This window comes from Dinoponera quadriceps, unplaced genomic scaffold (assembly GCF_001313825.1).
Source record: "Dinoponera quadriceps isolate SergipeBrazil2010 unplaced genomic scaffold, ASM131382v1 scaffold1782, whole genome shotgun sequence".
Taxonomy (NCBI): domain Eukaryota; kingdom Metazoa; phylum Arthropoda; class Insecta; order Hymenoptera; family Formicidae; genus Dinoponera; species Dinoponera quadriceps.
This window is the reverse complement of record NW_014555947.1, coordinates 1,074,076-1,091,963: the sequence shown is the minus strand read 5'-3', so window position 1 is coordinate 1,091,963 and position 17,888 is coordinate 1,074,076. Positions and strand designations below refer to the sequence as shown.

Here is a 17,888-nt window from a genome sequence, read left to right as displayed (position 1 = left end):
ACTGTACACGTAGAGCCGCGATAGCTGACGCAGTAATTGCCTGCGCTTCATTGGCGTCGCTCTCTTGAAAAAAAAAAAAATATCATTATTGCCGCCACTGCTGATACACGTGCGCGGATCAATTAATTTCAGATCGCTGAGAGCGGGTTCATTCGAATTTCGATTAATATCCGATCGCGCAACCGAGGGCTTGTTCGACTTCAAGTTTTGTTTTCCTTACGTACAACGTTGCCTTCAGTTTGAAAAAGGTTTTCAGAAAGATGCGTATTTGACGTTCGCCACGCGTACAGAATGTGATTGAGCGCAAGTACATCGATATTTACTTATAAGATGGAACGAGTTTGAAATTTCTCAGAACGCATGCATTTATATTTCATAGTAGGGGCGCCTATGCCAGAGTTTATTTATAGTACAGCATGATGTATCTCGTGGATGTATGTCGTACACGTCGGTACAGCCGTGATCTTCCTTACGCCGTTATATATTGTTTGTTCTACGCATTATCATTTTATATGATTTTCGTGCACAAACGCACGCTTTACAATAAATTTCTTCGCAAAAGCACGTAACAACAAGACATCGCGTTATATTATGCCTGTTTTCTCCGACTATACATCAGAATGCAACAATTATCGTACGAAACATTACAACTGTTGCATTGTGCGATACAAAAACATGATCGATAAATTATTCCATAGTAGTTCCCTTTTATACAGTAGAGCGCTGCAACTATCGTGCATCCAACGAGATAGAGGAAATTCCTAAGCAAATCCAGTTGTAGTGTGATTACGTACAACCAATTGCAAATATTCAACTTGGCCGAATAATCGATCGGTTCAAAGGAAAATTACTCAAGAAAGAACGTATCGCTTACGTCTGTACGGATAATTGCACCTGTGCAGCCAACGCGGATTCTAGATAAACGTATACACGTCGGTGGTCACGCGCACGTAAGCACTATGAATCATTTCGATGTGCATTTCGCAACTCTCCAGGGAAAAGACTGTGGGCTTCGTTTCCGAGAACGCAGGCATCCGCGCTGGGATGTTCCACTCATTAGCGGCTCGTTAGGTAGCTCATTATCGCTCTAAATAAAATATTAGAAAAATATAAAACGTTTTTTACTTACAAACACAACAAAATGTGACCTTTACCACCAATGAATTGCGTAAAATGTCGACTTGTAATCATATCGCGTCAAACACACATACATATATATATATATATATATGTATGTATGTATGTATATATATATATATATATATATATATATATATATATATATGCGGTGAGAATGCACGACTTGAATTCCCGGCGTACTCGTCGCTCACGTGTTCGTCACCGTAATGTTCGACACACTGTAATTCCTCCGTACATGCGACAACAACGGTATCAATATAATCTGAGTAACATAAAGTTGGTATCTAAAACAGCGGAGCATGATTTTCTTATCGCTCCATGATAATATGGCGGTTTCTTCCCAGGAAAAGGAACGCGCGATGGAGTGGAAGTAGCGGTTCATTGTTTCGGATATTTACAACACTGCGCTATAATATACTTCCATTTTAGAATCGTGACCACTCGATTTTGCACCTACAGAACCTGTACAGAAATTAATTAGATGCGGATAGATATGTGTACAATTGCTTTCACCGAATTTTGGCGAATTAAAATAGAGAGGGGGGAGAGAAAGGAAAGAAAAGAAGAAAGTTATTGGCTGTGCTTTCGTGTGTATCAATATGGAAATTATTCTGTTCATGCGAAGGTTCCAAGTACCAACCTATTTCTTATTCTCGTCAGACGCTATCTGTGAAGCCAGGTTTGCAAATTTTGCCATGTAGTCCACGCTGTTTTCTCCCATAAGGCATTGCATGTGCGATACAACCTGAAACGTTTATGAACGTATTGAGATTTAAATATATAAATACGATTATGGAGGAGGGGGGGGGCAGTAAAATTATACTATTAATATATAAAACACAAAAGTAAAATTATAAACAGTCAGTTTCATGTTTCAACCAAACGTGTAAAGATGCAAAAGAGTTTCGGCGCGGAACAATATGTAAGCCTGCCGCGTTTGAAGCGATTTGAAGCATCAGAGAGCCCCAATACTTACATCGGATGAAGGACGAGCGTCTTCCATGATTTGTTCGCCCGCTTGGCTTCTCTGTGAACTTTTTATGGGCGATTCAAGTTGTCCCAAGAAGCTGCTCAATGAAAAATCCGCAACCTGCAGTCCGATCGTTCGGTTAATATTATAACTTATCACGAGAAAAAGAAACTATAGCGTTAGTGGATTAATTCGCGGACCTCGCTGTTCAGCCACTGGTGTTCGCCTTCTTTGAGGATTTGAGTAGCACTGGTGATAATAGAATTGGAATTCTTCGCATCTCCGCTTGTCTCCAGGGCATCGAGAAAATTCTTGTCCTGGGTCACCGCATTCACCGCTACCATTTTATCGGTCTGACACAACGAAGAATCGTCGATTTTACTCGTATGGTCGCTCGTCAAACTTTCCGATGACATATTCGGTGAGGAGGATACGATGGGCAGTACCCTCTGTATCACGAGACTCTTCTGTCTCACGGTTCTACCTCGTTTACAAAAGCGCGTTTTGAATTTCTGCAATGCATATAAAATGTCGGAGGCGTAAAGGACATTGTTCTTTTTTTTTTTTCGAGTAAACCCCACATTCAATGTAATTACACTTACGTCAAGTTGCGTCTTAAACGCGTCAGCTGTGCCACTTTTATGATACGCTTGTGGTATGAGAGGTCTCCTGAATGTAGATTCCTTAACAGATTCTTTAATGGACGGGACGCGTGACGAGATTACCGTCTCGTTGCTTCCCGATGTATTATCGTACACCTAAGAATAAAAATATTTTTGTAACGACAATCATTCTAGCAATCATTCTCGGGGAGCTTACCTTGTTTGTGCCGTAATTGTGTTTCGCCAGTGACAATAATTTTTGCAATGCTAAACATAAACTATCGTCACGCATGATGCTCGATGACGCTGAATCGCTTGTACGTTGCTCACTTGGTAGCCAATCCCACCAATATTCCAGCGTGATTTTCGATTCGCGGCCAAACTGTTGAAAGAAATGGAATATATAGTTTTTAAGAATAAAAAAAAAGAACCGTACACGTGTATATACTCGAAAATAATTAGACACACAGACACAGCTGTAATTTACAGCTCTTTCATCAATTCTGACAAATATATTCAGAGGTGAATTTAATTACAAATGCATGTGTGGACAATTCAACAATGTGTGTATGTGTGTGTGCGGATTAACGTAATATCGCGCACCATTAAGAAGAGATCGCCCATGGTAATCGTGTTCGCTTCCTCGACATTCCAGCCCTTTCGAATTCTATCAACAGTCTCTCTACCCGGGAATCTGCTCTCTGAGTGCTGTTCAGGCGACGGTTTCTCCGTGTTATTTATAATCGCTTGTTTCTCGGACACACTACTCCCCGTCTCCAAGAGGTCCATGTCGCTACTGGTATCTGGCAGCGCGCAATTCTCATCGGTGCGGCTCAAGATCTTCTTATCCAATTTATATCGTTTGATCCCTTTCTTCCCTATCCCTTTCAAATGTTGGACGGACCCCAATAAATCTATTCTCGAGCTCTTCAAGCCGAGACGTTTCTCGTATGAATTCAAGCTTAGACTGTTGCTAGTGAGATATTCTCCAAGATTGACCATCGGTAAAGCAATCTTACATCCTTCTGATGGAGCAACTCGTAATAAACGAGTATCTTTTACATCATTGGCGATGAGATTTTCTACAGTGGTACACTATGGTAATTTAAGGATACCTATCTCTGCGAATATATCGAAATTTCACACATCTTTGCAACAACGAACGTGCAAGCGTGTGTAAACATGCTCCGATTGTAAAAATATAGCGTCTGTTTCTCTTTATGTAAGAAGATAAGGATACTGTGGCATATTTCGTGAGCCGCCATCGTTGTTGCAAAAATACCAACAAACTCGAGAGGCGTCTTTGTATCGGTAGAAGAGTTCGCACTCGGGGATTCATGGATGCCGCTTGTACTTGCCACCAAGCCATGTTATTACGTGGCCTCAGTTCTATTGTTATTCTGGATGGTAATTTAATCTCTTCTTGCCAATCTGCGCAGTGAAACATGTTCTATATAGAAATATTAATCATTACTTAGAACAATCAAGGAAAACTGCTGATACTTCCTGTGTGTAAACTGTTTCACCTAGTGTTGAATGTTACTTATAGCTTGTTGCCACGTGAAATATACACATGCATTGAAAATATCCAAAGAATATATATACCTTCTAACTGATTTAACTTTCTAAGCGCTCTGCATATAGGTGTTTTGATCCTCATAGTTTTTCCTCTGAGCCTGACCTGAGTAGATCCCCAATATACCAGTTCATTCAACCTCAAGTGGACCTTTTCATGAATACGAGGCAGTTTCCTTCTAAGTTCCCCATAATTTATCAACCCGTACAATTCCTGAGCAGTTTTCTTGACATCTGTATGCAAGACATTATAAGCTAAGAAGAAAAGAAAAGAAAGACACATATCGTATGTATAATTTACAAATGTTTCGATTACCTTCTGAAAACTTGAGATGCTTTGATATTTTCAGCCAAGTTCTGTAATAAAAATGTCGGATTTGCTCCTTATTTTTTATAACAGCGTCAGACAGACCCCTCTTTTTGCCTTGACTTAAGAAATAGCTTTGCAGAGCATCAAAATCTTTTCCATATTCATTGAGTGCCTTGAAAAAGGTATTTTTATCCTCCATAGACCATAATTCGCAGGAACGTTTAAGAGGCCTGACTTTAGCTTCTGTTGCTTCCTCATCTTTCACATCTATATGCCAAAAAAGAAAAAGAAATATTTATAACTTATTACTACAATATCACGTATCATGTCTCTGTATTAGTCTCTGTATTACTTCACATACCCTTTTTTTCACTATTGGGAGGATCACTATTGTCAAGTTTCAGCTTTTTAGTACCTCGGACGACGCGAACCTGTGTATTCTTATTGTCTACTAAAGGTCTTGTGTCGAAAAACGTTTGGCCCACTTGAGAACTACCAGGAACTACGTTATTTGGCTCGACATCCTCTGATTTTACAGAGTCTTCCATCATTCGATGTTTTTGTTATATAAAAGATATTACAGATAAAACGTTTTCTCCCATAAAATTTGAATACTATTCAACTGCAGCGTCACTTTCAAGCATAAATTACTCGTAGCAATTAATGCACCGAGCGACAGAAAGGGAATATAATAAAAATGAGAAAAAGTAGAACAATAATTAGTACTTGGTTCCTTCCCCGTTTTTTTAATTTAATACTCCTGATTCTTGATTTCCAACTGAGGTTACTTTCTGGACCTCAGTGTGACAAGCGGCGATCTTCTTTCTTTCTTTGTTAAATGATTAATTGTTTAATCTTCTCGGTAATTTCAAATTCGATAAATCCCTATATGTGTTTTTTATAATTTGACAAGCTTTAAGCTGGAATTTCATGCAGCGAAATAAAGCTAACGTTTTACCTATTCTCCATCTAAGGATAAGGCTGGTGTTACGTCGAGTTTATCGGATTGGCTATTTGAATTCCTAGGATGTCTAGAAAAAATGTTAGGGACCCTGGAAATTTTCTATTCAACAGCCAATTGGTACATCCGACAAACTCGTACGGCACGTGAAATAGCATCCCTAAATTACTCGACTAGTGCAGCCAATTCAACCAAAAGGTACGGACCAATGGCCTGTTCTTTTTAGCCACACCGCTGAACTAGTGCGATAAGTTGATGCGAGACAAATATATATTTTCTCACTTCAACTTATTCCATCAGTTCAGCAGTTCAGCTAAAAGTAACAGGCTACATATGTATTGTAGCAGTAGTGTTTTTTTAACTCCTCTGCTATTTCGTGGTACAGATATTATATTTTTAAACATATATTTTTTCTAATCCAGGAGTTGTTGCTCGTACAAGTACATAGTATCATTGCATACACATGAATTTGTATCGGAGTACACGCGTTAGTAGTTTAGTACACACGAATCTCTGATCTGAATTTAGAATTGTGATTAAATTATGTGAGTGCATTGATGTGCATATAAACAAACGTGCAACAATGGAAGTTACTATTTTGAGTGAGTATATCAAGTGATACTATTTATAAATAATCAACTGATATAATAATTCACAATGTTCTCCCTTTCCTTCCTCGATTATTTTATTAATTCGACATAATTGTCATAGATTTCCGAGATGTGCTGTCCGAGTTGGATAATGACTTGAAGCGTGCTACTTTTATCTGTATCGATACTGAATTCACAGGTCTTAATTCAGGCCCAGAAACTGGTCCCTTTGATACACCGGCTGAATATTATACCAAGCTCAGGATGGGATCCATGAATTTTCTTCTTGTGCAGTTTGGCTTATCTTTGTTTACGTACAACTCAGAAACAAAGAAGTAAGATACAGTTTATCAGTTGTATGAAATTTTATATATATATATATATGTATGTATGCGCATGTATGCTCATACTCACTTATGCCTGTGTGCACTGTGGAATTTAATTATAAAGCTCAGCAAGTACTCTCGAAATTGCTGTAAACAAGAACAACAAGTTGAACAAAGAAGACAATGATTTTTGTGTGCTTCAGATATTCTCAGCGATCTTATACTTTCTATGTATTTCCTAAGCCAATGAATTGCCAGGCACCAGATTGCAGGTTTATGTGCCAAGCATCTTCAATGGTCTTTCTGGCGAATCAAAACTTTGATTTTAATAAACTGTTTAAGTATGGCATACCGTATCTTAATATAAATGAAGAAAAAAAACTTATCAAACTTATGGAGGAGAAACAAAAACAAAGAGAGGCTATGAGAAGTTACCATGATGCGGTAACTTCAATAACTTCAGACAATGACAAACTTCAAATTGAAGAGATATGGTAACTTTACCCCCTTTGATTTTTATTTGATCTTTTGAACAAATTAATTAGTTTGAAGAAACTTGCACAAAGATATTGAAGTTAAAATTCAATTTTCTCGCACACAAGGTCGGTAAATATACATAACGTGTATTGATTTTAGTTCGAAAATAAAGGATTTCCTTGCTTCGGACAAAGAAGAGCTCACAATAGAGAGATGCAATAGTTTTATAAGAAGACTTGTACACCAAGAAGCAAAGACGAGGTGGCCTGACAAAGTGAGAGTGGAAAGTAAAATTGAAGATACTTTTTACAGGAATTGTCTTTTGGTACAAAAAGTAGGTACTAAGGAACAAGAAGAGGAGAAAGAAAATCAAAGACGTGAAAAGGAGAAATTGGAATTTGAACAGGCTGTAGGAATCAGCAACCTTCTGAAGAAAATTATAAGTTCTGTAAGTATTGCTATAGATATTACAGTGTTTGGAAAATGTTGTTAGATGTGAACTAATTATGAAAAAGATGAAAACTAGATTTATTTTAGTTAAAAAATATCAGTAGCGTAAAATGTCGAAGATCGGTAAGCAGCAATTTATCATAATTTGTTGAGTAAAAGTTCAACATGATCAGAATAAGCTTTAAAAGGAACGCAATCACGTAAAATATTTGTGAATACTGTTAGTTAACAAAAAAGAAAGAATAGGTTGCTAAGGTAAATGAAATTACAAGGGGATAAATAGTAGGATGCTGCTTCAGTCGGTCTGTTATTAAAACGCATTCTGTCTAATATTACTGATTCCAAACTTTGTTTTAGTGATTTCTGGTAAAGTTTCAGATCGAAAAAAGAATTTCTAAACTATTCTCATAACGTGAAGATTTTGGTAATATAATTATATTCCTCTTTTCTATTATGCAAGCCGTTGTGCTTATTAGATAGTCCATGTACGACTGCTCGAACTTTTGTGTTCAATAGATGAACCTTTTTACGATCATTCGAGCCTTTGTGCTCGAAAAAGATGGTCCTCGATCGACCGCTCGAGCCTTTAAAGTCTCTTCGAATATTTAAGAATCATTTCCCGTGATTATAAAATTCTTACATACATTTTATTCACTGATTTCCATCATATTTTCAGATAATGAATTGTTTGCTAAAACCTGAAGAATTTAAAAGACGAATATAAACCCAAAACCTCCTAAGATCCTGCAGCGGTTTTCCGCTGCCTTTCCTGTCAGCGCCTCCTGCGATCCTGCAGCGACTCTCTGCCACTTCCCTATCGAAACCACTTAAAATCCTGCAGAGGCTTTTCGCCGCTTCTCCATCGAGGCCTCAAGATCCAGCAGTAACATCCCACTGATTTTCAAGTTTCCATTTAACAAAAACTGTTATTCGCGAGTGTGTCATACAGAACATTTTAACTTTATGATTGAGTGCATACAGAGATATATCTTTAAAGTTCAGAATAGCATATTACCAAGTTTATCTATTTTTCCAATAGAACCACATATCTAGTATTGTGAATAAACTCTCTAGGACAAATCAACTTGCTGATCAACTTTTCCAACACATTGTTTTCATAATTTTAAGTAATTGTCTGTGTAAGAACACTTTTAATAATAAGCTCAGAGTGAGACTCAATCTGTATACTATTATTTGTATGATAATTTTGTTTAAATGAGTAGGTATATTTGGGAATAGGGAAAAAAGAGGAGGAGAGGGAGAAAGACAAATTATTTTAATACCTTTATTTTAATACCTTTATTTCAGGGAAAACCAATAGTCGGTCATAACATGTTGTTAGATCTGTGTCATATCATACATCAATTTGTTACACCTTTGCCAGTGGACTATTTGGAATTTAAAGATTTGGTTCATAACTTATTTCCTAGGTAAGATGATAAATTTTTTATATACTTGTGTGTTACTAAATTTAAATTTTGGAGCATTTAAATTTTGAACGTTGTTTGCCACTAACTGTACTTAATCCTCGGAACAACAAATACTTTTGTGAAGTTAAGGAAACTATTTATAAACTTATTGTATGACAAAAGGAAAGGATACACATTCTTTCTGATATGATATGATGAATGATCTTATATATATATCGCATTTTAAAGAAAGTATATATCAATGATACATATGAGACACACATATGAAGAATTAAAATTTGGTATAAAATTCTTTAGGAAATGTGGAATAAATGTCTTATTGCGTTTCGAAAATATTGCCAAATAAATTCTGACTGCGAAGATTGAGGTCTAGCGAAACGAAGTTTATTTCATACTTTTCTTGTTTTTCTCTTTCAAGATTATTGGATACAAAAGTCATCTGTCAATCGCAGCCATTTAAAGACCATGTATCATCATCGAATCTGAACATGTTGTTGGAGATTGTGAGCAAGCCACCTTTTTCTATTCCTGACGTGGAATCTGTAGAAGGACGCAGTTATTCGATCACAACCGAAAAATTACACGAAGCAGGATATGACGCATACATCACCGGGTTATGTTTCATTGCATTATCTAATTATCTCGGTTAGTAATGGTGTGTTGAACACATCTGAAATGGATAGAATTTATTTGTTGATGTATTGTTATATATATAAATTTTACTTTGTTTTTATAAAAACTTATATATATATATATATATATATATATATTGCTTGTTTTAGGAACAATAACAGAACCTGAGAATGCCGTAACATTACCAGATTTTTCTTCGCTAAATCCCTTTCTAAACAAGTGAGTATTATGTATTGAAAATATCAAGAATCTCATCATTTTTTAAATTCATAATAATAATAATAATATATATATATATATTTATTTATCGACAATTTTATAATTATTTATAATTTATATATTATAATTTATTTCTTTTTTCTTTTTACAGACTTCCTATAGGGAGACTGAAGGATGTTCCTTATGTGAATTTAGTAGGAAAAGATCGTAAGGAACAATTTAAGTCGTTATAATTGTTACGTCTCAACAATTTAAGTGTGTTTACGTATGCGTGTTTACGTGTGTCTTTTTTCTCTTGTTTAGCAAATCCCAGTCGAGATCATGTATTCCACATAACATTTCCCAAGGAGTGGAAAAAGACGGATATAAATAAACTTTTTAGTCCATATGGTGTGTTGTATTACGTATAGCTAAGTACGCAACGTTCTGTCTTAAATGTCTCGCAAATTGTAACGTTAAGCGGTAGTCTCTATTTTATGAAGTTTTCAAAATTTGACCTTTACTTTCATTGTTACAGAAATAGGGCTCATATTAAAGCGCGTAGTACATGCTATACACACATTTTCAAGGATATAATCGCTTTTTTATTTTTGTTATACAGGTGGTGTACATATTTCGTGGTTAACGGATACAACCGCGTATGTTGCTTTATTCCGGAGAGAAAATGTCGGCGCCGTAATGAGTGCTCTGTCTAAAGAGACTGTTTGTACGATAAAAAAATATTTGGATCATAAAGCTAGTTTAAACGCCAGCGGTGTTTGTTCTGAGGATCGTAAGCGGAAGTTATCAGTTGGGTAAGTTACTGATATATTTCAATACGCAATATTTTGTACACACAAAGAAGTTAATTCAACTTGAATCTCCCGTATTTTACAAGCATTAACTTAATCTAAGTTTATTTTTAATTTCATTAAATACTTATGGCAGATCATGTCATTAAGATAACAGGTCTGTTTTCAGTCGTAGAATTACGGCTGGAACTTTGTTGCCAAGTTATATACTCACACTCTAACGGTAAAAGGTGCAATTCAGAAACAAAGAACAGATCTAAGGAGATTGTCATTATTTCATCATTCATTACATATTAATTTTTTCTCGCGAAAAGCACTCGCGATTTTTTTGATCAGTTGTCTTACATTTTAATGGACATCCCGGTTATAAGTTGCAATTGTGAAAATCGCACGCACTTTGCCACTGAAAGTATTCGTTTATTTTGCGCCGCAAGCTATCACGTTTGTGCAAGATATATTAAAGAAGGATGAAATAATACGCGCGTTATAGATCCGGTATGATCTCAAGGTGAAATAAGAAGAGAAAGAGGGGGAGCACAAGTATCAGACCCTAGGCGGTCTCCTAGGATTTCCTGTACATGAGAAATTTGCATGAGGGGCCCTTAGACCTCGTTCTGAATTAATGCACGCGACGCTCGGCCACTGCAGGCTGTACCGTCTTCTTCTTCTCCTCGCTTCCTCATACGCTGGTCATTACTTCGTAACGCATCATCGTCCCGTGTGTGTGACTCTATCTTCCATCGAAATTTCATTTCATACCATGCTCATACAGATTGCTGTTGTATCTCTTCTATTTTCATTCATTTTCTTTGGTCCGTATACTGTTTCGTAAGAGCGGTACGTTATCGAAAGTGCGCAGTCGCTTGTTCTTGGTAGGTATATATGAGAATGGAAGAGAGAGAACCTTCGTTAACATTATTGACGTTATCGTATATTACTTCGAGGGATCTATTTGCGAGCACGAAAATATTGCTGCTGCGCTGATTTATGAATATACAGCATTACAACGGAAAACCTCGTGTGAATAAGTCTCCTTATCGGATTGCCCCCGGCTACAAATCTCGTCGACACAATTATACAATTTATGTTGAATCTGTTAATCGAATCTTTTTTCCACCTTACTGAAAGGCAATTTTCGTGCTTAGGAACGCGGACAAGCCCGGCAATGGTGCGATATCAATCCTGTCATCATTACCGACCTCAGCAGCGCATTGCTCCCTCTCGACATCCACAGAGATATCCGATGAGGGATGGGAAGTCGCTACAGGTGGGTATCCATTGATGTGCGTTTTTTCATACTTATTATTTAATCGTACATATTGTGCAGGGAAGCGGCGTAAGAAACGCAAGGAGCAAAACGTAACCAACGCCGAAGTGATCAACAAGAGGGCTTTCACGGAAAACGATGTATGGGATTAATTTTCAGCGTGCAGTCATACGAACGTGTATACACAAAATTTTCTCACGTGGAAAATACAAGGATATGAGTGTGTATCAGTAAGATTTGCAACAAATCAAACACAAAATTGAAATACATACATATGTATCTGAATTTTATTTTGCCAGATTTTCATGCGATTATTAAATATATGACTATGTATAAGAGCATTCAAATGTTATTTTCATGTGAAATAAATTGTTTATGATAAAACCGAGCGTATTTTTGATGATACATTTCTTATCGCGTGCGTTTTGGCATCCCTAAACACCGATTTGAAGGTAAATTTTACACAAAAACATAAAAAAGATTCGATGCGCTCAATAATAATATTTGTAGTAACTACTGTCTCGTCCGCAGAAGATGAGGTATTTTGATTCGATAACAAGAAAAGAGGAGAAGTATCGGTGACATTTCTGTTCGATTACAACGTTACGCGAAACTTTCGTATATAACACCTTGGAAGAACGATTTCGTAAGTAAAGTCTTTACAATGTTGTTGTTATCCTCGTATATATCGATTTTAACCGACGCATATTGACACTGTCGAAAGTTTTTCGAACAGTTGTCGTTAGTTTGGATCAAGGTGTCTCGGAAGACAGGTGGTGTCGATGTGATTAGCGCCAAATGTGAAACACTCAGTCAAATTCTGTACCAAGGTATATCCCTGATAAAGAGAAATGAAACGCGCGATTAACAGATAAAAGCATGCAAAATCATATAATTAACGTCGTGCAAATTTTACGAACAAAAGCTTTGCAACGTGTTTTCGTGTTACATCTTTTCACATTATTCATGTTTTTGTTACTTTCATGGAAATGTTATTTTCATATCGGTGACGTATTTCGTAACGTTTTGACAAAATTGCGGAGAAAAATGCGAACTTTTTAATATTCGTCTATGAGTTACAATCTAAGATTTATCCAGACGCGATTGATTCACGCCATAAATGACGTAAAAGTTATTCGGTTTACATCACGCAGGAATCTTCTTGAAGGATGGACGCGCTGCGGCCAGGCTTGGACTATGAACAGCAGGACTGGCACCTAGACTACACACCTTTGCGCGGAGATCATCCGAGATACCGCAGGACCAATTCCGAGCTGCTGATCGGCGAAAATTCGGTAAGTTCAACATTTTTCCTTTTCCTTTCGAGAGCTTTTGTCAAATGCGTTGGACTCTTTTGGGATTTCCAAGGGCATTGCGTTCATTTTGTATCGAGGCACATGCCGCATAGAAACCCCAAAGCTGCCTCAACAAATTCGTTTTGGAAATTTACGTCTATCAATTTCGTCGTGTTGCTCGACTATATCGAGCTAAGGAAAAGCAACGGTCAGAAACGACTGCTTGATCTTCGGCGCTCGGAGCCAAAATTTCGGCTCAGATAGAAGCTTTGCGTTCGCGAAAAGAAATTTGAAATTATAAGTTTTCGAATTTTTATGCATTGTTTGAGAAAAAACTGGTTACATCGACAGTTCAACGAAATTTATAGCACCTAATGAAGCTTGTAATCCGAAAGTTTTCTCTCTCCTTCGTTATGTTTTTTTGTTTGTTGAAATATGTGAAAGAAGTCGTATAAATCGCAATTAGGAAAGTAAAATTTTTCCGAAAGGAAATTTTTCAGGAGAATCGTTCGTGGCTTCGTTATTTATTATCGGGAAAGAATGTTCTATTTAAAGATATACCATCTCACGGCATGAGGTGCCTCCTTTACACGCAAATTAATCCGAGCGTTATCAATTATCGGAATAATTTTCTCGACAAAGAAATCCATAATGCGAGGAAAGACGAAACGAACGATCGAGGAAAGATAATGGCTGACGATAATTACTCAGGATCGGCGCACAGGTTTTATCCATGATTGCTCGATCGTCTCGCTTAAATGCATACCTATCAAATACGTACACCATCCTTCGCGTGTTAAATCCATCGATGATCCATTTTATCGCGCCAACATCGGATATAACTTGGGACTTAGCAGGCCAGTAGGATTCAAACGCAGCCACCACAGGACCACTAAGGCCCAAATCATCCCCGACATTTTCTGATCTCGTCCGTCGCGTGCGAGCCGTCGCGAACGCCTGAAAGAAAGGGATCCAACAGTGATTATTTATTCTCTTTGCAACTTCATCGTTTGCCAAGTTTCTCGTTATGTACCACCATCTGCTTTTGTGCCATTTTTATTCTTTCAAGTATGAAAAAGCAATTGACACAAATTATAATCCGAGGTATATCGTGCGATTTTCCAAATGTGACAATTGGATATAAATGAAAGAAATATAAAATAATGAAGTAATTTGATAGAAAATTTAATCCGGAATAAATTACACGAATCACACGTATAATGATGTAGTTTTGGTGCAATCTTAAGAGTATTTTCGAGTACCTTTTTTCTTAAGCATTTTCGGCGAGTGGGTTAGAATTTCGACTCGCGGGCTTTTAACGACTATTGAGATAATCCCCGTCTCTCATTTATTACGTTAGATATATCACAAGTGCACCTACTCATCCGCAGCGAGTTTAAGCACGCCACGGCGTAACGGGTGTGCCGGAAGTGTTTGCGAGAGAACAAGATAAAAGGTGACTGCCGGGGTGCACGCGAGATACTCATGTTGCGATCGTTGTTCACGTAATACGAAACATCCGGTTCTATTTGACGCCGTTGCGAAATGTAGTAGAAAATAATTCCGAAGTAAACGTTGGTTAGCCACCGGCTGATTTGAATTTAGACTAATTATGCGATTATATTAATCATTGGAGTGGTTCGTCGAAAAGAAAAAATTTCAAGAGTTTGGTCGAAAATGTGAGAGAGAGAGACGACGCATATAATTGAAGAATTAGGATTCGTAGCAGAAATCCTAGTAATTAAACCGTTAAGAAGTATTCTGTACAACGCAAATATATAATGTACCGCGAGTGAAAGTATTTTTCGATCGAAATATATATATACAGAATGTCTCAGATCAATATGAACAAATTTCGTAAAAGAACGGATTGAGGTAAAACCCTCTGACATTTTGCAAGCCAACTTTCGAAAAATATATAGAGGCCTCTTTAATTATTAATACACAAATTTACGTGTTATTTGCAAAACAGTAAAGGACTTTTTTGTTTAGCGCGGCCTAATCTGTATGGCGGCTGTTGTACTTTGCGAGGTTCAATGTGTAGCTGTCGCTAGATACAACAGCCGTCATATATTTGTAGATATCAGCAGATCACTCTGAACGAAACTTTACCGAATAACATGGCAATTTATCGGTACAAGACATTTTTGTTCATCTATCGATCTCAAACACCTCGTATATATAGTCAAAAAGTTTGCAAGGTCTTTTTTACAATGAGTTTTGTCGCGTATATCCAATAAGAGAATTTGCTTCTCTTATTTAGCAGATACTTTCTCAGCACCAGATGCCTTCTGAAATTTATCGGAGCAAAAGTGTCGTAAGTTTTCTTTCACCGGATATGTGTGTAAAGCTATGTCGGAAAAGCATTTTCGACTCCAATCCGAATAAAATGAGAGAGAATTTCGATATATAGAGAGAGAAAACACAAAAAGAAAATGTACTTTCTGCTAGTTAATATCTGAAATCGCAAGCAAGTAAATGAGACGAGCAAATCGATGTAGAGCGGCGCGTCGGTCCTCATGGATAATGTCGGCGAGCCCTTGCGGGGAGAGTGTGCAAAGGGTTGCGCTCACAAGGCCGCGCAGTCTTTTTCGTACAATTAGATTAATGCGAAATATCACACAGATATCCCGACGGGAAGAAGCAAAAGAAGAATGAAGCATGAAACGTTATCGCGGCCTCTTTTCGATACGATAACGACACAACAGCACTGTGAGACATCCTCCCCGCAATCTCGCCGGTTGTTTCTGTTTGTTCGATGTCACTCTCTTCTTGGCTGCGCCGTCGTGCTGGCACGTGCACGTGCGGTGCGATGCATCGATGTGCTCTCGCGTCTTGTACGCAGGTGCGAACCGCGCATCACTACGTGCCCTCACACATTTCGTCGTCGTGCCGCATGACGCACTACGTTCCGAACGTTTCGCGTATCGCGAGAAAGCAAAACGGAAGGAAGCGAAGAAAGAAGAGGAGGAGGAAGAACGACGGGCGGGACGATAACAACGAGCCAGTTTCTTCTGCGCGGAGAGAACGCACACCACTGAGGCAGCCCGGGACTTTTTCGATAGCGTGCGTCGCGCCACGCACGCAATATTTTTGCGCTACACGCATTGCGTGCGTGTGTATGTTTGTACACGCGTTCGTACGTGTGTTTGTGCGTGAGTGAAGGCGTGCGCGCGTGAATGAATGAGCGTGCGTGCGTGAGTACGTCCATCTTTTTTTCGACCCCCCTGGCCGCCCTACCGCTATAACGTTGGAGGGAGAGAGCGGAAAATCGATCGAGCTGGACGACCCTTCTTCTTTTATGAGCCTCGATAGCGGAAAAGCGACGGGACCACACCCTACGACCTATCGCGCGGCTTTGCTGATCGACCGACCAGTCAGCTTCATCTTCCCGAACTCTAAGGGTTGGGCCCTTCGCTCTTTTGTGAGAGAGCGCGTTGCATGGGTTGGACGGGGGTCGAGAGACCAGGGGTGAGATTAACCCTCTCCCGCGTAATCTTCCTCTCTAATCGAAAAAGCATCGTGTGTTTGCTTTGCTGCTGGAAGGAAGGATTTCACGAGGCGTATCGAAGGAGAACGTTGTTGGTACCCTCCGCACACAACGAAGCTTTAACATTTATTAAGCCAAACTTTCGAAGCCAGTCTTTCGAATTGCGTCATAAAGGAGAGTTGGAGATATTCTTTCACACAATTGCCCGTTGATTATTCGGCTATTATATCTAAACGTGATGGAAATGTATTTGGAAAGACCGGAGAGTTTTGACCTGGTAAATGTTAAAGCTCTATTGAAGCTTAGTGCACAATGTTCTCGTCCTGTTTGCCGTATTTACTTCCCCATACGATTCTTTTGGCGTATTCGGCGAAAACAATGGCAGCGCGCGGGACGATCGTTAAGCGTCAAGCTGTACTCCGCATATTATCCGGCATGCCGAGCCGAGTATGGGCGAGTCGACGAATTATCATGGTAATCACAGAACAGTAGCCGCTGGTACCGAGAGGTCAGACCGATGCCACGAGATTGCGGCGCGGGAAAGTACCTGGGACACTGTCCAGTGGTGTCTCTTTCCGATCTTTTTTCAGGAAAGGCATCGAACATTTTCGCGATAGAATCAATGAAGATTAAGAAACCTTTTCTTTTCACATTTTCACTCTTTGGGGAACACACACTAACGTGTGTTTCCACCGTGGAAGGCGCGATTAAATACCAACGTGCAAACCAATCAGCGGCGTGAGATTTTTCACCTCAACCGTATCGCGAGAAGAATAGAATCGAGAACCACTGTATGCTTCTGTAGATAAGAGTCGTGCGGCACGAGAGATACGCATGCCCTGTATTAATAAATAATAATGCAATATTGCTGCTTTGACCCAACCGTTTACCACTGATCGTTCAGATGGTGTGTACTTCCGACGTGTTAGATTACGTGTGAAAGATTTCCTTTTTTCGCGATACATTTTCGCACATCAAGCGGTCGAATATTAATCTCGTTCAGAGAATCGATGCACAGGATTTAGCATTTACGTCACACAAACTGTGTTAGTAAATTTTTAATCTTATAATAATTATCTTCCGCCTCATATTTCAGAAAATTGCATTTAATGTTTGCATTGAATCGAACTTGAGGTCGAACATCTTCTCAATTTTAAAAAACATAAAGAATACAGGCGAGATCGTTTAGAACATAGTTACTTCTTTTTCCAAATTTCACTGAAAATTGGAAAAATTTTACAATTAGAAAAGAGAAAAGGCTGTTTTAAGAGCGGCAGGAGTAAAGGACGATAGGTAAAAGTGAACCGCCTAAAAGATATAAATTATATATGTAACCTTGGCACTTCTTTTTGTTCCAGTATG

At 38.4% G+C, this 17,888-nt stretch overlaps 2 protein-coding genes across 7 annotated transcripts; one reads left to right on the top strand and one right to left on the bottom strand.

The window, feature by feature from the left end:
• Window positions 1-5,573, bottom strand: LOC106746070 (protein cramped). 5 transcript variants are annotated; one of them, XR_001374573.1, is made up of 12 exons: window positions 4,959-5,573; window positions 4,604-4,864; window positions 4,318-4,521; window positions 3,953-4,143; window positions 3,316-3,807; window positions 2,930-3,094; window positions 2,713-2,868; window positions 2,311-2,622; window positions 2,117-2,230; window positions 1,781-1,885; window positions 875-1,087; window positions 1-63 (listed from the first exon to the last, which is right to left on the bottom strand). XR_001374573.1 is itself a non-coding variant. In XM_014622243.1 (11 exons), exons 1-10 carry the CDS (start codon window positions 5,146-5,148, stop codon window positions 1,781-1,783), a joined length of 2,190 nt encoding a protein of 729 aa, XP_014477729.1. In that variant the 5' UTR covers window positions 5,149-5,573; the 3' UTR covers window positions 366-1,087. The 5 variants fall into 5 exon arrangements, 3 of the variants coding, with proteins under 3 accessions (XP_014477729.1, XP_014477730.1, XP_014477731.1); XR_001374572.1 differs by lacking the exon at window positions 1-63 and adding an exon at window positions 366-761; XM_014622243.1 differs by lacking the exon at window positions 1-63 and having other exon boundaries at window positions 366-1,087.
• Window positions 5,574-5,775: 202 nt separating this feature from the next.
• On the top strand, window positions 5,776-12,077 carry LOC106746119 (poly(A)-specific ribonuclease PARN-like). 2 transcript variants are annotated; one of them, XM_014622344.1, is made up of 13 exons: window positions 5,776-5,937; window positions 6,087-6,160; window positions 6,270-6,483; window positions 6,678-6,968; window positions 7,111-7,399; window positions 8,710-8,831; window positions 9,250-9,476; window positions 9,614-9,683; window positions 9,835-9,890; window positions 9,987-10,073; window positions 10,285-10,477; window positions 11,620-11,741; window positions 11,802-12,077. In XM_014622344.1, the coding sequence occupies exons 2-13, from the start codon at window positions 6,142-6,144 to the stop codon at window positions 11,891-11,893; spliced, it is 1,782 nt and encodes a 593-aa protein (XP_014477830.1). In that variant the 5' UTR covers window positions 5,776-5,937; window positions 6,087-6,141; the 3' UTR covers window positions 11,894-12,077. The 2 variants fall into 2 exon arrangements, with proteins under 2 accessions (XP_014477830.1, XP_014477829.1); XM_014622343.1 differs by having other exon boundaries at window positions 5,776-6,160.
• Window positions 12,078-17,888: the final 5,811 nt, after the last annotated feature.